Source organism: Herpailurus yagouaroundi, unplaced genomic scaffold (assembly GCF_014898765.1).
Source record: "Herpailurus yagouaroundi ecotype Mexico unplaced genomic scaffold, PumYag 159, whole genome shotgun sequence".
Lineage (NCBI taxonomy): Eukaryota > Metazoa > Chordata > Mammalia > Carnivora > Felidae > Herpailurus > Herpailurus yagouaroundi.
In genome coordinates this window covers 53,591,755-53,615,961 of record NW_024412400.1, presented here as the reverse complement: position 1 = coordinate 53,615,961, position 24,207 = coordinate 53,591,755, and the positions used below count along the sequence as shown (strand labels likewise).

At 39.1% G+C, this 24,207-nt stretch overlaps 1 protein-coding gene across 1 annotated transcript in view; it reads right to left on the bottom strand.

Annotated features, from left to right (window-relative positions):
- Nucleotides 1-24,207, bottom strand: part of SCHIP1 (schwannomin interacting protein 1) — a 761,580-nt gene that overhangs the window by 572,239 nt on the left and 165,134 nt on the right. The window contains exons 2-3 of the mRNA XM_040480610.1: nt 11,142-11,206; nt 5,134-5,214 (exon numbers count right to left, since the gene is read on the bottom strand). Coding sequence (XP_040336544.1) covers nt 5,134-5,214; nt 11,142-11,206 — 146 coding nt within the window. The remainder of the gene's footprint in view (nt 1-5,133; nt 5,215-11,141; nt 11,207-24,207) is intronic.

Genomic DNA, 24,207 nt, shown 5'->3' with positions numbered 1-24,207 from the left:
CCTCCGAGGTCTCAGAAAAGGTTTATAGTCAGTCCTTCAATGTGTGTTTAATTAAAAGCCTGCCCTTCAGGCTGCAGCTATGATGATAAGCTAATAGGCCTCTTTTACATTGTAGTGAGCTCCTGGGTCTGTAGCCTCTTGCTGTACCCTGGTAGCGGTAGCTGTTAAAGACTCTGTCTACTGGTTACTGTCCTATGGGGCCTGAAAGTCACACCAGAGCCAGGCAGTGGGGAGGTATACCCTGGCAGCAGCTGCAAAAATCAGGGCACCAGACAAGGTATAAGCTCCTGTCTCTAAGACTCCAGTGAGCTGGAGCAAGGGAGAGCACGGAGATTGCATTCACTGGCCTCCATTACCTGAGACTCCTCTGTAGGACCCGAGATATGTTTGAAACCAGAAGCCTGTCACTCAGACCAAAGCTCATGGACCAGTAAATAGGCCTCTTTCTCAGAAAGAGTGAATGTGTGTTTCAGTCTGCTGTCTATGCAGTGTCTCAGGAATGATGGTCTGCCAAGAACTGTCTAACTGCCACAGCTCCATGGAACCCAGGAATCCAAACCCCTTGGCCTCCAGAGCCAGGTGATAAGGGGTGTTCTCTGGGTGACAGTCACCAACACCAGGCCCCCAACCTGTGTAGAAGCTGTCATCTGGGAGATGGTATTCTGGAGTGCAGCAGACGGAGAGTACAGGATGGTGCTCACTGGCTGGAGCAAGAAAGACGGAGAATGCAAAGAGGCACCCACCAAAAACAGAAAAGAGAAGAAGAAAGAAAAGAGAAAGAAGGTAAATAATAAAAAGGAAAAAAATTAAAAAGATGGCACCCACCAGCTTTAGCAAGGCAGAGAGCAGGAAGATGGCTCCCACCATTCTCTGACCCCAGAGAATATCCTAGCAGGCCCCTGCCTCTCAGACTAATACTTTAAAATTAGGAAACCAGTCTTTTCACATAAAGTCTGGGTACTTTTCAAAGGGATACTTCTGCATGGGGCCCTGGGACTGGTGAATCCATGCATGCGGGCTCTTTTAGAGCCATCTTCAGTTGGCCACAGGCCTGTAGGTCTCACAGGCACTGGAACCCCTTTGGTCTTCAAAGCTGTATGTTCTGAGGGCTCGTCTTTCAGGTGCTGGTCTTAGTAGTGGGGGTGCCTGGTGTAGAGTACAATCCTTCTTTCCTCAGGCAGGAAGGAGCTCTGTGTTTTGAATTCCCTCCTGACTGTGAGTCACTGTGCTCAGGGTGGGGTTTACTGCAAGATTATGTCCTAGCCTTTCCTACCTGTTTTGATGTGGTTTCCCTCTCATTTGCGTGATGTAAAGGTGTTGCTCCACCAGTTTTTAGGTTTTTTTTTTTTCAGGGGATATTGTTCCATATGTGGCTGTAGAGTCAGTAATGCCTGTGGGAGGAGGTGAGTTCAAGATCTTCCTGCATAGCCATCGTGAATTGGAACCCCCCAGAAACTCAGTACGTTTAGAGAGATGTAGGTTCTTGCTCAGTTTTACTTGTCATTAGCTGTGGCCTTTGGGCAAAGCACTAAAGTTATTGGCCTACATTGTGCTTACCCAAAAAAACAGGAATAACAATAACCTTTGTGTAATTCTTGCAAGGAGTCAAGGATAAGGTATCTAAGTCAGCCTCAAAAGTGACCAATAGAGGCCCTAGATAAATCATTATAATCACTTAAGAAAATCAAACACTTTCAAAAATTTTTAAGCAATGTGTGCTAATCACATACATTGATATGATAAGCTGGATTCCTGAGGATCTTTATGGGCAATATTTTCTTAGCCCAGTTTGGCATACAAAACGTGTTTGGAACAGTGTAACTCCCATGGAAAAGATGCATTTGGTCAGAATTTTGGCAGGGAGGATTTTCTCATTGAAACTTCACTACAATCCTTTAAGACACGGTTAGTGTTCTCATCGTATAGAGAAGTGCAACTGTGGCCCAGACAGGTAAGCAGTGCTCCCAGGTCACACAGTAGGTAGGGAGCAGAGCTGGGATTTGCCTTATTTGCTCTAACTCCAAAGTCTATGCTTTCAACCATTCTTCTCTCATATCTTCTTTTAATTAAGCTTTTGACTAAAGTTGATAGGCATTACTCTCAAACAAATGCAGTCTAACAAGGCTTCATTGAGAAATATCTTTTAAATTCTTTTGGGAATTGTCTTTTTCCTCCAGTGTGTCTGTCTGTCTGTCTCTCTCTTTGTCTTTTATAGAATCTAAAGGTTGTTTTATCACTAAATCAAATACATTAATAAAAAATAAGGAGAAGAATTGGGCACATTTAATGAGCAGACTTTCAAAAGATGATCTGTATTCAACAGATGTCTATGTTGTTCAATAATAAAATAAATATATGGTTAAAACATCAGGACAGGGATTGCACACACTTAACAAACAACTGTTAAGGGACAGTTTGTATTTAGAAGGTGGGTTTCGGATCTTATTACATCCAAGATGTGACCCCATGTAAAGGGTAGCAGTTTTATGGAGTTTGGAGAGTCCATTTCCTTCCTTTGCAGTCAGGCCTCTGTGCTAAAGCATGTGCTCCTTGATGTGAGCCTTCTTCCTCAGGCCCTCGTTCCAGCCTTGCCTCCTAACATATTTGTCTTCAGTCTTCGAGTTGCATTGAGAGCCTTCACTGTGGTGCTTTCACTTATTACTTTTGCTTTCACCAAGTTTTCTGACGAGAGGCTTGCTTTTGTTCGACCCTCAGAAAACCTGCCTTTCACCTCCCCAAAATTACTTTTTATTAATAGCTGTGCAATCTTGATTGCTTTTGCCCTTTCAATGCGGTCCTTTGATCCTCCAACTCTAAAACTCAAAATTACCTGTTAATGGTCGCATTCGTGAACCAGGTAATGCACCCTTCCTGACATTTCCTCTAAATTCCATCCACATACTCACATGTGTCCTTTCCCTGGAGGTCTCTACTTCCACTGATACTTTGCACTCCACATAGAGGTTTAGGCTTCCTTATCAAATCCTTTTCTTTTTAGGTGGCCTGAGTATGAGGAAACAACTGAGAGTCTTTCCTGCCCCATCCAACCTCCACCTTGGGTTCCCATCAGTGCAGGTATAAAATGGAGGCAGCCCACACCTGAGAACAGTTCTCACCTGGCCTTATTATCTTTTACACTCAGAGACTGGCCTGCCAAAATGCATCCCACCTCAGGGGTTGCAGAGGTTGGATTGTCCAGAAAACCTTCAATGGAACTTAGTCTCCCTCTCTCCTCCTCATCAGAGAAGGGAGAGGAGAGTTTCCAGTAAAGCGGATTTTATAGTGTAGTAACCATCGCTTTCCCTACTTCTCTCTACCTACCACGAGAAGACAGATGTTCAGCAGGTTCCCACCAACAAAAGAAGACCTTAACAGAAAGCCTGTGCAGTGTGACAGTGACTCTTGAACCTGGGACATGTCCCATCTTTCATACCCAGTGCTCTGCAGGTCTAAAGAACATCCTTTGGGAAGTGGGGAGGAGGGTATGCCAAAATTCACCCTCTTGAGGATGCCAAGGTCAGCCTGAGGGAGATGTCCCAGCAGAGCAAGGGACATAATGAGAAACACAGCCTACACCATTGGTGGAAGACTCAGGGGAGATGAAATGCGCTTCCCACAATGTCCCGACCCCTATTTTTAAGGGAACAACTGCCTGGGAGCGAAATGTTTACCATTAATGAAAATCTTGGGGCAGTTGGGTGTTTGGCACATGAGGGGTGGGAGAGGGATAACAAGGAGAAGGGACAACTAGAAAGAGGAGAGACTAGAGAGGACAGCAGGCTGCACAGCTGCAGGAAAAGTCTAATGTGTATAGAGGGGAGATGTTCAACCTGTCATGAGAGTTAAGAATTTAATAACCAGATTAGACAAGAGTCACTGAACTGGACTAAATTCTCTGATGGGACTAAAATTCCATTATTGGACAAGATTAAGTTTTCTCTCCCTCATCCCCCTCCAGTGAGTGGAAATGGGGTTCAGAGTTATTAGAAGAGATAAAACCATTCTTTTTGCACCTCACTGACCTAAGATTCCTCCATCAAGCCAGCTACACATTAAGTCCCAGACTCTCTGAGCTGGCTGGAATCTCAGGCAGAGAGATTTTTTTCTTTGCCTGCTCCTCCTCTTGGCACCTGCCTCTCTGCCTATACATATCAGAGATGATGAAAACCAAAAAACACCAGGGAGGATTCCTAGCTTCATTTCAGCATTCAAATTAAACACTCTAATTTTTCACACAAACAACTTTCCATTCCAGCACTTTTTCATTTAAGAGGACGTTATCTTAATGAGAAAATTCCTAAGGATAAAACAACCTATGTTTGAAAACTAACATCCTGTGTAGTGAGGCTGACACATTGCTTGCATAAATTTGGTAGCCTGATTTATTATTCATTTAGTAAGCATGACATAGGGCTTCCTACAGTGGGGGACCCAACAGGTTCAGAAGCCATGTCTGAACTTTATCTTGAAGGTATCCCACTGTTCTCATTCAGATACAAGCTTTTTACTGATATCCAGCGCTAATGTAGATTTACAAGGGTTTATGTTAATATTTGCTTTTATCCAGCAGGATATTATATATCGGCATCATTTCTGTCTCAGTTCCCAAATCCATGGCTTATTGTTCTTTAAAGCTGTACACCTGAAGTCTCCCTTTTTCAGGGTGATTTCTTTTCTAAAAGATTCCTCTTTGGGCTTTTTTGTAAATTATCAGTGATCCTAGCCAAGGCTCAGACATGTTAAAATTCTTGGATACATGCTTCTCAGAGCATTAACCTGTGTGTGTGCGTGCATGTGTGTGTGATAAAAGAAATGGCATGATATAAAAATAACCAAGTTTTCCAAGGTGGAATTAACCAAGTTACTAAGACAAAACAGCAGAAAATGCACTCTGTCTAAAAGGGGAAAACCAAGAAATGATGACGGGATGACAATATAATAATTCCCCCACACCATCCAGTAGATGGTGCTGTTCGCCCAAAACGGCTTTGTTGCTGTTCAGAACAGAAATGTTTAACACATAAATGTGAAACAAGTAAATGTTTAATTCTTATACCCCCAAATTCAAGAGTAGTGTAGAAGTTCATAAAATGAGAACTGTAATGTTTTAATGTAAACTTTGAAATAACTTACATTTTCACCTTTGATTCCAGGGGCTGTAGATTGAGGTGATATTTTTCAATATTATTCTCCATATCCATGGCCATCTGGTGACTAGAAACAGAAATAATGCCTCAATATAGTTGAATACAGAGAGTTAACCTTTATAAAAATAATATCGATAATTTGTATTTATTTGAAAAAGCTGATATATATCCAATTTTGTTCATTTTAATGAATTCACAGAGTCCGAAAGTCTCCTATTGATAGATAATGGATAAATAACCACACCATAAAAAGAAAACGTTGTTTTTTTACATTTGCTATTCTTTTGATTTTTACTCCTTAGCTCAACATTCATATTTAAGGCATGAGAGTCATTTCCTTTAAGCAAAGAGAAGAGCAGAATATTGGGACACTTTGGGGGGAGAAAAAAACAAAGGGAGGGTGTTATAAATCCCATGGAATTAACCAAGTTGTAGAGAATGTATCTCATTCATTCTCGCCCTTCAATGGTGCCACTACCATTGAACCTTTCCTTCTTTCATTCTGTAAGCTTTGTCAAAGCATGAATCTCTGTCCTGGAAAATTCTAATTCCATAGATATATGATCACTGCTTCTAATGAGTTTATTAGACAATCACTGGGTGTTACAGTGATCAAGGAAGATTTTGTGGAGATGGTGGTAGTTGATCTGGGTTTTGTAGAAAGGAATTAGGTTAAGATGTGAAAGGTAATACATATGAGACAGATATTAAAACAAAGGATTAGAGGTGAAAAAAACTCAGGCTATTTTTAGATAACAAAGAACAATTTGGTGAAAGTCGAGGATAAAAGTAGGAAATAAGTTTGGATAAGCAGAAAACTAATAGTCATTGGCCGCATAATATATACAAAACACTGTCATAAACATTTTATATGTATTATCTTATTAAATTTTCACAGTAGCCTCTACCAAGTATGTATTTTCCCCATTGTACAGATGAGAAATCTGAAGCTCAAAGAGGTTATGCTCAAGTCACTGTACAGCAGAAACCACATTGAAACTCAAGTTTCATAACCACAAAATACTGCTTGAAGGATTTTAATATCATACTTATTCAACTTAATGCTACTGACTGTGGTTTTCATATGTCAAATATTTGACATCCCAATCCAAGACACACGCATGTGCTAAGGGGATGTGTATGTGTACATATGTGTTCATTAAAACTGAAACAAAAATTTCAAGAAATATTATTTCCCCAACTACATGTAATGTATGCTATCTTTTATTATATTTCAGATTTTTTATATTACATTTCAGTGGTGAACCATCAAATTGATTTAACAAACCATCAGTGGATTGTTATCTATAGTTTGAAAAACATTGCTGCGGGGAAACAAAGTATTTAGAGCAGGAAAAGTTGAATGGGATGTTTAAGGGTGATTTTTAATAGCAGTGACAAGGAGAGGGATGGAAAATAGTTAGAAGGGAAAAAAAAAAAAGAAAATATTTAGAAGGGTATTCAAATTGGTCTGATAATGAGGACCAGGTTGTGGTTCTAGTAAAGAAAGGAAAAGGATAAGAAAAAAATTGAGCTGGAAGTATCTCTAGGACTTTCTCCTCTTTATGAAGGAATAACCAAAAAAGGTGGAGAAACATATAGATTAGATTCCTACTTGGCCAGTAGGTGGTGCCATCAGCACAATATAGCCTTGTGGTGGCCTAGCTGGGATATTAAGGGGCAAGGAAAAAAGTGCTGTACTCTTTTTGCTCTATGCCACTGGTATTCTGAGTCCATTATTAATTCATCTTATTCATTCATTTATAAATATATTGTGTATCTTCTATGTGTCAGAAATGAGGCAAAACACAAGTGACACAATGGTGAAAACACTAGACATGTTCCGTGTTCTATGGTTTTACAATCTAAGAGATGGTGGATATTAAACCAGCAATTACAAGAGTGACAGATGATATTAAAGGGGAAACAGAGGGACTTAATGCAGGGTCAGTTGGCAAGGAAAGTGTTGTTTTTGCAATTTTATGATCTTGTAGGGACAAAAGCCTTATAAGAAAGATACTTTAAGATTTTGTTAACTAACCCCCTTAATAGCATATTAGTAAATTGGGCAATAGGGATACATGTGAGGTGCTGTGGGACCTCTAGTTATACAGCAACCAAAGGCAAAACTCAAGTTTTCAAAAACAGAAAAAAACATTTTATAATAATAAATTACAATTTACAGTTATACATCCTCAACCAACTATAAACTATGAATACCTGTAGGTTTTAATTGGGTAGCTTTATCTCATTCCATCAATAATTACCTGTTGGCAATAAAATGATTATATGTGAGGTGAATGTGTGGCTTGCAATCCTATATTTCGCACCAGAAACCCAGCTTGATTCAGTATTTACAACAAATAGCAGTCACCCTAAGGTCTTACTTAAGTTAATAAATGATTATCAAAAACAACAGAGTCATAAGCAGGCTCTTAAATAATGGCATTACTAATTACTCTTCTGTTCATGAGCACATAGAAAGTGTTATTGAATATGTGCACGTATGTGTGTACAAATGACCTGGACTGGCCCTGCGCATAGTCTCAAGTAGAACAGAGTTGCAGCTCCCCCTCTCTTCACGCTGTCTACCACAAAACCCTGTTGAGCATTCAGAATAAATGTAATGTTCCAAGGGGGAATAACTGATCAACTGCTATGACACCACTATCACTTAACTTATGGCCATTTCAAGTAGCTGAGGTGATTTACATCAGCACCTAAGTCAGCTACAGCTATAATGAAATGCCTAACTGCTCACTCAGAGCACACCAGTTTTTCAATCAAATTTGACAGCTTTCAAGGACACAGACCTGCCCCGAAGCAAAGCAGGAAAATCTCTAGAATTACAGGCAAATGGGTATAGCCGTTAGGGCTGGCAGCCATTGTTTGTTCTCTCTCTGTCCTGGACAAACATGAAAGCGAAGCTTACCCCACAGGCTTGTGTGCTTTGAGGGGAGACTTTAATTCCCATCTCTGGAATTCCTCAATCATGATAAGGAAAAATAAGCATGCAAAGCAGATTGGCCATTTCCAGAAGCTTTTAGCTTTCCCAGGCTTCTGGACAATAAGAAGGAAAGAATAGGGAAGGAAAGAGGAGGCAGAAGCCCACATATATGCCATTAATCTTCACAAATCTTGAGAGCAGAAAGCTGGGAAAGATACATGTTGGGATTAGCGAGAAGTTCAATACAGAGTTGTGATCAATTAGCAAGAAAAAAACTTCTGGAGTTCACTTTTTACATTAAAATCAATAATGAAATACCAGCACAACCTAACTTAATAGATAAAAGTGATGAGGAGAACAAAGGCAAGAGAAATATAGATAAAATTAAATTTCCTTACAACTCGCAGCCCATTGATAAATACCTGAGACATGCAGGGCGTGACACTCCTCAAGGAACTCATGGCTGCCTTAATGTTGATGTTTTGCTAGAGAGTAAAAGCAACCTTTGAGAATAGCCAGACCTCCAGGATCCTGTAGTCTTTTTTAACACATGGAAATCTCTTTAATGACTTCCTTTGACTCTATCTGCTCCCACACCCAACCTAGAAGTATATAATCAATCATTCCTCACAGTCATAGCACAGCTCCTTCTTCCCATGGGTCTTGTCCCTGTACTTTAATAAAAACACCTTTTTGCACCAAAAACATCTCAAGAATTCATTCTTGACCATTGGCTCAGCAGCCCTATATCGAAAGGGCTGAACGTCACAGAGTAAGTGTGTCCTAAGAAAATTAAGCCACGGTGAGATTACTGAATAACCACAAGGAATCTAAAATGTACCTAGACCACTGGTTCTCACCCCAGCTCCTCATTAGAATTACATGGAGGGAACTTTGAGAAATACTAATTTCAAGATCTCATCCTCAGAGATTCAGATTCAATTTGTCTAGGGTAGAGCTTACACCAAGGCTTATGCCATCTTTACTAACTTCCAGGTGATTCTAAAGGCATCCAGATGAAGAATCACTTATCTAATGTCATTACCACACTAATCTCCATAAAGGAAAATCTTTCTAGTTACACAAAAACTTTTTAGTTATTATTTATATACTTCTAGTGATGGTAATGGTGAGGGCACACCATAATAAGGATAAATTCAATCTGAAGATAACGCAGAAACTTCATTTGATCAAACTGCTGAAAACTGTCCTTCAAGTGATGACACGGCAAATTCTTAGAATCACGGAGATAGAATGAACCTGAATGTGTCTAGTCCAAACAGCCACCCAGATGGAAAGAGAAGGGGCTGACATTGAAGCCACTGGGCTACTGTGGGTGTCTTATTTAAGGCCCTCACCAAGACTGTCAAGTCAGTGTTATTATCTGCACGGGAAACTGTGTTCAGGGTATTTAAATACTTAGTTCAGACTCACAAAGCTAGGATAAAATCAGAGAAAGGAATCCTATTCAAGATTTTCCATTTTCAGGAATGTTTTCAACAGCATCTCAGATGGGCACTTTTAGCGTCTGCCATCTCATTCCTTAATAAAGAAGTCCATTCTGTTGGGCAGGCTGAATTTTTACAATAGTTACTCTTTTTCTGAGTCACAAAGCTGTTTCTCCGTAAATCCTGCTCACTGATTCTTGTTATGCCCTTTAGAGCAAGAAGAGCAATTTGGCCCCTTTTTAATGGGAAAAGTCCTTCAAATCTTTAAGGAAAGTCATTATGCTCCCTCTGAGATTTCTTTTGTCCAGTACACATCTTCAGCTCTCTGTAGTAGGTTCATATGGTCCCAGAAACTCACAATTTTAACTGACCTCCTCTGATGCTCTTGGGAAGGTCTACAGGCTTTTTAAATGTGATACCCAGAGCCACGGGTGACACTCACATGGGCTTGGCATTGAGACTTAGCCAGTGTTTGAGATCAGGAGCTCTGGTGGCGTCCATGAGTGGTTTTGATTCTCACCCTCACTACTCTTAGTAAATAGACAAGTGCTGAAAGCTCTCTGAGCCTCTTTCCTTATCTGTAAAATGGAAATAATCCCTATGTCAAAAGGCTATAATCAGAATTCTATGAGGAAACATCTGTAAGCATTCACTGATATGGAAGATAATTGTAAATGCTCAGTAAATGATAGTTCATTTCTTCTTTTAGCTGGACAATGCATGCCTATTACCAGTCTAATATTGTGGTAATATTTTTAGAAGTCATATAAAATCATAGTCTTGCGTTAACATCAGATAAAACCTCTAAGCATCTACTCACAAACTGAAATCAGAATATATCTCTGATGTATCTGATTGTACAATTTTTTAAAAATCTAAATGAAAAATATACTCATATTGAATTTCATCTCTTTCTTGTTTTTTTTTTCAGCTCAATTTTGTTCCATTCTATAGTATTGTTTTTTAAAATTTATTTATTTATTTTGAGAGACAAAGAGAGAGCATATGAGTGGGAGAGTAGGGGAATGGGGGAGTGGGGGAGGGGGGAGGGGCAGAGAAAGTCTGAGAGAAAGAATCCCAAGCAGGCTCCACACTGCCAGTGCAGAGCCCAATGCAGGGCTCAAACCCACAAACCATGAGATCATGACCTGAGCCAAAGTTGGAGGCTTAACTGACTGAGCCACCCAGGCACCCCTCTGTAGTATTACTTTAATGTTAATTCTATTAGTCTTAGTGTTACCCTTAAACTTTTTGCAAATTTTAGGACTACCTTCTATACACTCCATTGATTAAACGGCAAAAAGAGGGCAGGGTTGTTAAGTTTTAAGCCCTCAGACACAGCACCAAGACATCTCCATGCATCATACTAATCTGTTAATCAGTACAGCTTGTGTATCATAGCTCAACTAGCCATAAATCTATCTAACTATATATCAAATGAGCCACATTTCTGGGTTCCTGACCACAATGATATCGTAAGAAACTGTCAAATTTATTTATTCATTTTTGCCTTGCCAGGTGTTTGATTGTTTTTTTTTTCCCCCATGCAAGCTTTTAAACCTCAAACATAATTAATTTCCTTTGGTATTTTTTACTTACTTTTCAAGTAAATATTTTCCATCATTAACTTGTTCTAAAGGATTCTGCAATCTTTTCATTTCTTCCTGTGAAAAAGAAAAGAATTATCTTACAAATTGACCCCATGTACTTGTGGGTAATAATATTTGACTGCAATTGTTTGCAAAATTGAGATAACACACTGTTATAAGAGTTCTGGACTTTGCAATGGGTAAGTGCTTAGACATACAATTCAATTTGATCCTTGATCAAATTAGAATACAATACTGCCATTCAAATTGTGTGATTTTTTTTATGCCACTAAAGATAATGTTTCCTGTTATTCTTCCAGAGTGGGGATGTTTTTATATGGATCCACTCACTCTCTTTCCAAATTTACTCTGTCAACAGTATTAAGTTTGCTGGTTGCTGGGTGAAGGGCTCTAATGAGTATGTGCTGGCTTTGGCCATTCAGCAACCATCCTCTCCTGTCTCCTGGGAACTCTAGGTAACCTCATCCCCGAGACACAGTGCTCAGACATGTGCAAGTGTGCACACGCACACAAACACACACAACTTCCCTGAATTTTAGGCTTCCATAGTCTCTGTAATCCCATTCTTCAGGCCACAGTGATTCAGGGAGAGGACAGAGGCCACTATTTGCCTCATCACAAAAAAATGCTGAAGCTCCAAGAGGAAGCCCCAGTTAGAATTAATTATACATTTGTCCCTTTAAAAGACCAGCAGGACTAGTCTCAACATGCTTCTAAGCTACCAGACATCCAAGTCTCCTAGGTCAATCCCCATTATTCAATTTCTTTAACTTTATACTGTATTGTGCATCCCAGAATTTGACCCAGTCACCAACCTCTCCCCAGTGCCTCCAACCTTTCCCCTGAGCCCTTTGGAATTCACAGTCTGTTGTTAGCAAAATCCTCTACTTCCTCAACTTCTTTGAACATATCCTTCACTTATTCTGACTGTACTTTGCCTTGCTGTTCTGAGACAGCTAAATTTTTGTTAGAGCAAGAAAATCAAAGGATCATTTAGAAAAGAGTTTTAGGATATAGAGGATTTTGCTGATGACAAACTTGGCTGAGTCCCTGAACACACCATCTCCCCTGCAGCGTGCTTAAGAGGTGGCCATTTATGTCTCACAGGCTATATCCAGCATGGTCTGAAGGAGGTATGGGACCTTTTCTTCTCCTCCTTGCTTCTTCCAGGTCCTCCTCACTCCTATAAAATCTTAGCTCCTCTGGAAACATGCCAGTAGTTCATCCTACGCCTCTGTCCTCTTCCCTATCAATCCTCATTCCTTAGGATCCATTCCTTAAAACCCATCCCATGGTTTTAAATTTATATTTGTACCTGAGCTCTCCTCTAAACTCCACTCTTCTACATCCACTTGCCTACTTGATGCAATTATAATGGGCATCTCAAGTTCAAAATCAAAGTCTTGATTTCCTTGCCTCTACCCTCCCACCCAAACTTCCTTCTTTACCACTTCTTCCACATTTTAGCCAATGGTATCACTATTCACCTAGATACACAGAGTTAAAACCTAGGAGTCACCTTTTATACCTTTGTTCTTCTCACAAAACACAATAAATCAGCTAATCTTATTGATCTCAACTTCAAAATACATCCAGGACCTGACCACTGCTTTGCAGTGTGGTCTAAGCCAACTGTGAGTCTCTTGTCTCTGTTTCCCATATTAGCCTACTTCAGTCAATTGTCCTTATATCAGCCAGCATGATCTTTTAGCACCTAGGCTTTCATTTTTAAGTGTGTGAGATACACATATTATAAATATACAGTATGACTTTTGACAAAAATATTTTGACATATATTGGTAGAACCACCACCCAAAATGAAATAAAGAACATATCTCTCTCTAGAAAGTTCCTCTCTCAAAGGCACCTTGGTTCTGATTTATATCACCATAGATTAGTTTGGTTTGTTCTAGAACTGCATACAAAATTATTCTTTCATGTCTGGTTTAATTCACTCAGCATTATATTTTGAAATTAGTTGCTCAACCAACATTAATTGTTTAAAGTTCACTTTGGTACCTGGGGAATAACTTCTGTTTGTTTGTTTTTTTTTTTCCTCTGAATTCTAAGAATGTAAAGATTTTGAAGTGAAGAACCCTGGAACTGCAATGTAAGTGTCTGCTATGGGGTAAGAACTACTAACTGGAGAAAAAAGAGAACATAGCAGAACGGACAGAGGCCAAGGAAACAGACAAGGAGCCAGTGCCCTAATGATACTGTGAACTTCTGGGTCAAACTGGAACTTGAAACTGGCATATTGATGGACTTTTCAGTTTCATGAGCCAATAGATTCTCCCATTTGCTTAAGGCACTTCTGGCTGAGTTTCTATTTTCTTTCAGTTGAAAGAATTCAAACTCAGAAGTGACAGTCTAAGCAATAACCTAGGGCTACTGTATACAAAACCCTAACTAGATGAAGTATGGGACTATAAAACTTCAGAACTGGGCAGTTGTTGTTTATTTTGTTTTGTCGGTCTCTTTAAAAAAAAAAGTGCTATTCAGGAGAATAATGGATGAAGCAGGTCATGGTCTTCAGTTCCTTTTTATTAAAGGCTGCTGCTTTTATATCCAATATTCGTATAACAAACCTCATATGAAGAATACTTCTGCATCTTCTGCAAAACTGCTGTATAAGACATTGTACATTTTGCTACAGGTTCTTCCATACAAAAGAATAATAGGATTTACTACTAAGGGATATTTTCCCCTTCTAATATAATAGTATACTTCTTTTCATCAACAACAACTTTTTAAGTCTTACAGAGGTTGTTTATTTTTCCTTGAAGCTTAAGCTAAATATTCAGTTGTCAGAACTACTTTTTCCATGTTGTTGGTACAATTATATCCCCCTCTTTCACTACATGTACATGATGTGTGAAAGTCTTTATTTTTATTTTAACTCTTACATGTGTGCTTTTCACAGTAAGTGGCAGCCCGTACGATATAGGCAGAGTGTATACATGGTAAGTGGGTAGGAAGATAAAGATGATCGATAGGTAGGTAGGTAGATAGATTGATAAAGCATCCTTTTCACTCTTATACATAGCTTTTTATTTTCAAGGTAAAACTAACTCTTCAGCACTACAGAGGCTGGTTTCTAATTCTAAGAACAAGTCTCTGCATTTATCCTCTATTTTCCCCCAAACCTCCAACCTTCCCACCTAATCCTTCATCATATCCCATTCCACCTCCAGTGACATAGGCAATAGATGCAGCTGTTATACAGAGAGAAAATAGGTTGAATAAGATCCATAGTTATTCTTGAAAATCAGAGGAGGATTGGAGGATTTTTAGGTCATAAACTTGGTCTTTTTCACCCCCTGCATTATGATTAGGAAAGAGACTGAGCTGTTGGTAGTCCCAGCACTTTCTTCTCTAAGATGTGCCTGTAGCGTGCTTTCTTCTTTTCTTTTTCCCGGGGGATTTGGGGGGCAGGAAATAAAGGGCTTTTGCACTCTGTGCCAGCCACTCTCCTTTCCTTGGTTCTTTCACTGCAGAGAGCTTGCTGTGTGGGGAGGGCTTTGATGCAGTACTTTATTCAATCTGACTATCCACGTTCTAGGAAATCATATTAAACATAAGGTCAATGACTAACAAGAGCTTTCTGAACAGCTGCTCTGCTGACAATTTGGAGGATTGATTTCATCATTTGGTTATTTAAGCTAACTATACAAAAACACTTCAATTCAATGGGCCTGGAAGTTCCAAACCATGTCCTCATTTTCTTGGAAATCGATAAGGAAGTTGCTTGCTCAACAGATCTTCACTTGGAGTTTTACTTTCCAAGAAAGTTTTGCTTCAATTTACCATTAAAAACATATACAAATTGGCCTTTTCCGTCATTGGTTTCTCCCACTAGTCCTTTTTGTCTCTGATTTCAGATCTGGCAGTGCCATTTCCCTATTAGAAACCAACAGTAGCTCCCCAGTGCTTTGAGGATAGATTCCCAACTCCTCAGCCAAGGTCTGATGCAACAGGGCCCATCTGTCTCTCCCCACTCCACCTCACAGGCTGTGGCCCACACACCTCCTCCCTAAGTCTGGTCATATGAAACTTCACACAATCCTGGAACTCACACTCTGTCTTAATGGACATTCAATGACAGTGTGTCCTCAATTATTCTTCTGGCTCACTCTACTCTTCCTTCAGGAAGCCCCCAACATTATCCTCTACCATAAAAGCTTTCCAAACTCAACAGGAAGGTCAGGTACCTCACCTTGCTTCCTTAGCAACCCATGGTGATCCCTATTTTAGCACTACCTCTCTACCTGACACCCCTGATACCCTACCACTAAGATCCTTGAAGTCAGGGATGGTGACCTGCTCACATCAAGATGCCTATTCCCCAATGAGGCATTCAGCAGGTACTTAATACATAATTATTGAATACATGAATTACAATGAATTGAATGCATTATTCTGACTGAGGTGAAAAGACATCTTAGTAGCTTAATGGCCCCCCAAAATCCCAAGAAATTGTATGTCCTCTGCTGATTCTTCTCTACCTCTCCCAACACACTTTTCTTTCATCATTCAGTAGCTTTCTTTTTTGACATTTTATTTTTTACAGCTTTACTGAGGTATAACTGACAATTTAAAATTGTACATATTTAAGGTGTATGACCTGATGATTTGATACATGTAAACATTGTGAAATAATCACCACAATCAAGCTAATTAACATATCCATCACCTTACATAGTTACCACTTTCTTTCTCCTTTCTTTCTCCCTCTCCTTTCCTCTTCCCTCCCTCCCTCTCTTCCTCCCTTCCTTTTATTTTTTTGGTTTTGTTTTTGGTGTGGTAAAAATATTTAAAATCTACCCTCTTAACAAGTTTTAATTATGCACTAAAGTATTGTTAACTGTACACTGTTGTACATCAGATCTCTAAAAGTTACTCATCTTGCATAACTGAAACTTTGTTCCGCTTAACCAACATCTCTCTATTCATACTCTTGACTCATCTCCACTCTCTTCTGTGTTCTGGGAGGCTCAAGATGTTGGGCTTTATCAACCAGGCCCCTCTATCCTGTGGCTTTGGATAAGAATTGAGCAGTGGGAGGCATTGCATAAGATCAGAGGTTAGCAGAAGAGAGAAGTTGGAGTATTCTCTTTTCTCCTGGTATTAAAGCACACACTGGTGTAACTAGAGGCCATAGCTCCCATGGGGTGGCCTCATCCACAAGGTGATTCTTGCCATAGTCCCATAACTGCTCCCTTTTCTCACCCCTCCAAGGTCTTTCTTTCCTTTTATTCCTTTCCCTCACTTCCCTCCCCTTCCTTATTGTTGCCTTTCCAGCCATTGATGGCCTCAGATACTTCACCATCCCTTGTGGTTTTCCCTATACCCTACCCATATCTATGCACTCACTTCATTAACTGTGCCAATCACCCTTTTAAATGAGTCATCTGTCTTCTCACTGGACTTTGGCTGACATGCCTCAAGAATCCTAAATTTGTTTTTGCTTGCCCCATCCTTGCAATTCCTTTTCTATAATCCAACAAATTCAACTAATCAATTAATTGATCATATTAATTAACAAAAGAATATGTCTGTTTGATGGCTGACCCTATAGAAGTTGTCCCAACTGAAAGGTCTAGCTCCAATTTTCTGGCTCAGTTTGACTCACTAGATAAGGAGATAATTTCTACCATGCTCTATTTAATTTCTGGCTTTTTGAAATTTTGGCTAAGCCCCTTTGCAAAATACAAATTGAATTATTCAAGCATAACCCAGACAATGGCATATCCTTAATCCCATTTTCCCAAACGAAGCTTGTGTTATAAGTAGCTATGAAATATAGGCTGTACTGTTAGGGGGAATAATTGATTGACTATTTGCCAAAGCCCATGCTTCCCACTGTCATAAGACTTGTTTTGAAGTGACTTGGGTGTGAACATGTGGCCTGGAGGGCACATGCTGGATTTTTTTTTCTTTTGTGTCTGGCCATCCCTTACCTTACTCCAGCAGGTTTGTCTCCTGTCACAAACAGAGGGATATAGCTAAAAAGTTAGACAGCTCATCCCTCTGGCCACTTACTTAGACCCTTAACTTGCCCAATAATAAAACATTGTTCTTTCTTTTTTTTTTTTTTTTTTCTGTCCCTGCCACTTCTACTATCTCAGGAATCAGGGTATGTTCCCTGAACAAGTTTAAAATAAGAAATCCACTCAAAACTAATTTTTCTCTAAAGTGCACCTGTGCCTAAACACCAACCTTTTAACTTTTCTGACTTACGCCATGGCCATTTTATTCCCAGCATATCCCTGAGTATTTAAAGTAACTTAAAACATGGAAACAATCTGTAATTTACTCCACTGTGTGACAAAGCCTGTGCCACTTACATACATCATTTTTTTGCATTGGAAATAATTTATGTTAACCTAAAGGTAACTATTTAACAAAAATTAAGAGTCAAAATCACTTTTGACAGTTCAATCATTCAATTAAACATCATCAAGCTTCCTCACTGCCCAACCCCCCAACCTGGTCTTTTTTTAATGGAAATGTAATAAGGGCACTAAAAAAGGAGTTACTAATGTTTGCATAATTTGGAAAAGTAGAAGACATAAAATCTATACTAATTTTAGCTCTGCATCATTAAACATGAAATATTGATTATTGCTCTTTACAACAGAATTTATGAAGCTAGCTAGGCTGCTGTGTCCACATAAAGTGATTCTGATGCTTTGCCCTCGGACCTCAGTGGCTGTAAATGATGCTCTTTGGTGACAGCTGGGAGGCTGGCATTCTGATCCACAGCCTTAAGAGATACATTTCCCAGATTAGACCAGGAATGACCCAGCTGCACAGCCCAACTTCAGAAAATTAAATTGGAGGGAGTCCAAACCTCTGTTGAAATAACTGTGTGAATTACAATGCTTCCATGGGCCTTGTTATAATGTAAATGTGCTTTACAATTTACTGTCATTTCCCTTCTACTCCTGCTGTGAATATGGGCATTAATAGTAATCTCATATATTTAAAGGCAAAACGGCATCAAAAATAAAAATGCAAGATTCATGTTTTCTCCCTTTGGAAAGCAGAGACTAAATTCCTTTTTTTTTTTTTCCTTTTGCCATATTTTTTTTTTTTTTTTTTGCAAAAAGAGCATACGTTTTGTTTATGTATTATGCATTAATGTTTTTTATGGCTGACAGACCTGTAAATTTCACACAGGAAGTTATCTTGCAGCTGAACATGAATTTCTTTGGGAGGAAAAAATGGCTAATAGGACATCAACAGCTCATTTAAAGGATTCATTCAGGTAAGTTATGGGCACACGAGGCATATATGAGGTAGTGGACTTAAAAAGAGATTTGCCTCTTTCTAGCACTTTTTAAGGACATTCTGAATGTCCAATGAGATGCAGAGGGGCTGTGATTTTATAGTGATAATCACTGAGTGAGGTCATTCTAGGCTTCACTGTGCCAGTTCTCAGTGGCATTATTATTTGCTACCTCATACATAGTAAAACTTACAAACTTTCCAACATGAGATATGGCAATGGGAATTGTTGTGACAGCTCATTCTTTATTCTTGTTTGACCAACCACGCTATACTCATAAGCATTAGGACATTAAAAAATCCCTTTGAATGCCAACTCTGAGAGTGCCAAACACCTGAGCTCATTTGAACAGATGCCAAATAGAAACACATTAAGTAAAAACCCACTTATGACTGTATAAGTCATTGGTCACCTTGGATCTGAGATTATTTCAGACCTTGAGATTCTCCTGGAGTAGATGTGTGGAAGGATACTCATCTGGAAGGGGATATAGACAACCAGACCACCCAAGTCAGCCCTTGCCCTAATCTGAATAAGCACCTATAATTTCATCGGGCTACACTGCATAGTCAGACAGGTATGTTGAAAAAATACCACTTAGGTTCTAAATGTTGCCCTTCTCCTTTCCCTGAGATTATGCATGGTCTCAATAACTTTTGCTAGTTTTAGATCACAGACATTCTAAAGTTATTATTATAAAATGAATACTCAGCTCATTACAAGAAGTCTAATCCACTGCTACTCACTCTAGGATATGAGAAATTAAAACACTATTAGTAATAATTTTAAAGTAATCATGCCACTCAAAGTTAATTCAGCTAAATAGCTAGACAATACTGAAAACTGAGACTGAAATACTAAGTACAACCACTACGGTAGAGATATTTTTGCATCTTATACATTTCTGTATTCTGGAAAAACAAAAATCCTAGATACCATGCTTCAAGCTGAAAATCACATATACATAAGCATACAAGCCATCAAACAAACACCTCTCAGAATGCAGACAACAACAAAGGTAGATTAGTGAATCCATACACCAACTCCTGGTTTCCTGTGTCAAAGGATGAAAGCAAAGTGCAGGCAATCAGAACATCATGTTAACTCCCAAATTGTTAATGCTTGATTCTGGAATGCATTTCATTATAGTTAGCAAATACTATCCAGATTAAGTTTTTCCTTAGTCCAACTAGAAAATGAATTTGCATTTCTTATGTAGCCACCAAGTGATACTGGGGGGGAAGCAACCCAAATACATGCTGGGAAGAGCTTTCCTTAGAGCTATACCTTAGACCTGCCCTTCTCTTCCTTTCCATTTCTTCTACTGTCACCTGTGTCCAGGACCCTAGTGACTCTCACCAGAACCAAACATAGGTTACCTAATTGTTTTTCTTCATATACATTTCCAATAATTTAACTCTCCTACTCATATACTCTAAACAAAAATAATATTCAGGATTAAAAATACTCTTAATCCTGTAACCCCACTATTGCTTCTTCTATCCCTTCTGAAATCCTTTAAAGTTCACCTCAAATGCAATTTTATACATTTTAATATTTCCTTCTATAGCTAATGTCATGTCATTTCTTTGAACTACTGTTATTACTACTAACGTTTATTGAATTTTACTAGGTCCAAAGCACTTTGTATAAATTATCTTTTTAAAATTATGACTGCAGCCCCATAAAAACAGCAAAAGATGCAATTATTATTTCCATTACCTGGATAAGAAAACAGACTGAGAAAGATTATATAACTTGACCAAGGTCTTATAAGGAAAGTGGCATTTCAACCTAAGCAGTCCAATTCCAGAATCTAAACTTTATCCTCTCCACTCTTTGCCCATGAATGACATGGAACATGCAACGGCATGAGCAGTGGCAGTAACTTACCCATGAAGCCCATGAAGAAGTTTTAGTGTTCTGCAAAGTACTGAGATTTCGTATCTGAACCAGGCTTGTCATCTACTTGCTGTGTCATCTTAAACAATTAACTCCCTTCTAGGCTGCAGTTTCAACATTTGTGAAATGGTGATGACCATGCCTACTCCATGGTGTTATGTGAGGATCAACTAAAATAACAATTTAAAAGTGCTTTTTTGTACAATAAAGTACTGGCCACCCACTAGGAGATTCCTTAGGTGCCTGTCTTACTGAGGACAGCAATTACATCTCACTTGTTTCTGTGGTCCCCAGCTTTGTTCCATTCTAGCTGTGTGATCTTGGGCTGGGAAACCCCTGGGAGTCCCAGTTTCATCATCTTTAAGATGGGGACACTAACTATACCAAATTCCAAGGATTGCCAAGCTGTTTGATGATTAAAAATTCCTGTTAATCATTCAGTCTTGCACCAGGCACATAGTAGGTACTCAATAACCTTCATTATTTTCATTATTATCATCTCTCTCTAGCCCCTCCCAAACATGGATGTACACCCAGACATCTTCTCCCAGCTTACTCTAAACTCATTTCCATTACTCACCGAGTTCTGTCAACTCTATTTTCTAATTGTCTCCAGAGCATACCCTCCCTGTTTGCACTGTCCTTAGTTAAGAATTTACTGGGGCGCCTGGGTGGCTCAGTTGGTTAAGCGTCCAACTTCGGCTCAGGTCACGATCTCGCGGCTTGTGAGTTCGAGCCCCGCGTCGGGCTCTGTGCTGACAGCTCAGAGCCTGGAGCCTGTTTCAGATTCTGTGTCTCCCTCTCTCTCTGACCCTCCCCCGTTCATGCTCTGACTCTCTCTGTCTCAAAAATAAATAAACGTTAAAAAAAAAAAATTTAAGAATTTATTGCCTGCCAGAGTGAGCAACCTAAAATGCCCACCTCATCATCAGGTCAGTCACTTGCTTGAAACCCTTCTTGCCTCCCTTCACCTAGAAGTTAGAGCCTAAACCCCTGCGTCTGGCAGGACCTCATACGATGTATGTATGTAATGATTCTATGTAACCTGTCCCATCTGTCCCTCCAGCCCTTTTCTCTGACAGACCCCCACTCCACTTAATTCTCTTGGAACATGAACATGTCAGAAAAACCCTGAGTTAAGATCAGGTGCTCAAATACTTGGAATGAATCAGTCCATGTATGAATTTAAATCAAACAGAGATAAAGAGAATTTTTTGAAACAGAAACAATTAATAATGCATTACAGTGTATATGTTATCATTAAATAATAAAGACAGCATTGTCTCAATTATCTGGAGAATGGTTTATCAGAAAACTCTATACATTGGAACATGTCTCCATATCTGGATATTTAGTTCTCTGTATCCCAAATACCTCTCACACAGTCCCTAAAACTCGCCCAAGGATCAAGGATCTTAGTGGTAGGGTATCAGGGGTGTCAGGGTAGGATCTTACAGGGTAAGATCCTTAGATTTACATATGGTTATTTCTTCCCACACCCCTCCAACAATAATGTACATGCTATTCTCTGCCTTCAAGATTTCTGGGTGGAGAATTTGATAAGCCCTACCCTAGTCAGGATGGAAAGTGAATATCAGGTATTTTTAAAGTTAAGATTGCTCGAAAGTATGCAATAGAGAGGTACCTGGGTGGCTCAGTTGGTTAAGCACCGGACTTCAGCTCAGGTCATGATATCACAGTTCATGAGTTCAAGCCCTGCGTTGGGCTCTGTGCTGACAGCTCAGAGCCTGGAACCTGCTTTAGTTTCTGTGTCTCCCTCTCTCTCTGCCCCTCCCCCACCTGTGCTCCCTATCCCTCTCTCTCTCAAAAATAAATACTTTTTAGAAAAAGAAAGTATGTAATAGTATGATTTCTATCAACAGTGCATAAAGTAAAAAACATTTTATACTTGTAAGAGTAACATTCTTTTTTTCAATGCCACACTTTATTTCTGTCTCTTTTATGGAACTCATTGGTTGTGGAGGAAGAAGGTGGAATCCATATATGCCTATCCACATAATAGCAAATGAAGTAGACATCACTAATTAGGGAAGGGGAAAACTCACTTCCTTTTTTTAATTAAGTTATTTTATTTTATGTTATTTAAAAAAGTTTTTTAATATTTATTTATTTTTGAGACAGAGAAAGACAGAGCATGAACGGGGGAGGGTGAGAGAGAGGGAGACAAAGAATCTGAAGCAGGCTCCAGGCTCTGAGCTGTCAGCACAGAGCCCGATGCAGGGCTCGAACTCACGGACTGTGAGATCATGACCTGAGCCAAAGTCGGATGCTTAACCAACTGAGCCACCCAGGCACCCCTTATTTTATTTTTTAAAGTTTATTTATTTATATTTTGAGAGAAAGAACACGAGAAGGAGAAGGGCAGAGAGAGACAAGAAGAGAGAGAAAACCCCGAGCAGATTCTGCACTGCCACTGCCGAGCCCAATGTGGAGCCCAAACCCACAAACCATGAGATCATGATCTGAGCTGAAATCAAGAGTTGAACGCTTAACCAACTGAGCCACCCAGGTGCCCCAAGTTTTTTTTTTTAATTACAGTATAGTTAACATATAATATTATATTAGTTTCAGGTGTACAATATAGTAATTCAACAATTCTATACATTCTCAGTGCTCATCATAAGTGTACTCTTAATCCCTTTCACCTATTTCATCCATCCCCCACCCTTCTTCCCTCTGATATGCTTTATTTTAAACAAGTACCCTCAGTTAAAGTTATTTTTTCAACAAGAACGGTTTTTACTCAAAGGATACTTCAGAATACATGGTTCTAAAAGATATATATAAAACATTCTAAGGAAAATAGAATACACATTTTCTTCAAGTACACATAGAAGAATCCTCTAGTTAAATCACATAAAAAGAGACATAACAAATGTTACAAATTTAAGAAGGCTGAAATCAATCATACTATTTTCTAACCACAATGGTATAAAGCTAGGAAAACTCACTTCTACACCTAATTACATACCAGACCTAGTGGATGCTGAACTTTCTGAGCTTGGGTTACGATCTCATGGGCACATCAAGTATGATAAATTTTAGCATCCAGCATAATTCTGGACACATAGCAATAACGTGGGTGTTAAGAAGAAATATCAATAACATTCATTAAAAGAAGAAAGAGACACTTAGAGGTTAAATGGAGGCCATAACACAGAAGTATGAAATTGAAAGAACTTGAGAAAACGTGAGAAAAAAAAAGCGCTGCAAGTCAGCAAACTTTTCTTTCATCATTATTCATTGTTCCATTCATTCATTAACAAAAATATAGTCATATATGTTAAGCACTGTCCTATGAGTATATAATGGGGACAGAGGCAAGAATAAGCAGGCATAGCCCTGTCCTTCTGCAGCTTGAAAAGCCCAATACAACCAGATGAGGAAAGATGAGTTTTAAGCAGCCAAGGAGTTATCAATGACTGTTTTCATTCAATCACTGGCTTAAACATTTTGCCATTCAGGAAAGAATGCAGATCACTCAAATTAGCTGGACTCTTGTGTCGGTTTGAAAGATGATATTCTAGAGAGGGCCAAGAAAAAATTTGTCAATCCATGTGCTCATGGTGGGACAATTGCTAGAATTGACTAGAATGGTTTGCCTGTGTGCAGAATGTGAAAAGGTGATGAAAACACCACCAAACTGAAATGCAAAAAAATCCCAAGTATGGATTAGAGGCTTATTCAATAAGAATGACATTTATTGAGGAAGACAGAACAAGGCAGGCAGACAGACAAGAGAACAAAAGACAGTGTGTCCACATCTGCTTTGTCCTGTGATGAGCCATGACATCACTACACATAAGAATACCTATTTACCCCCTGCATACTATTATCTATT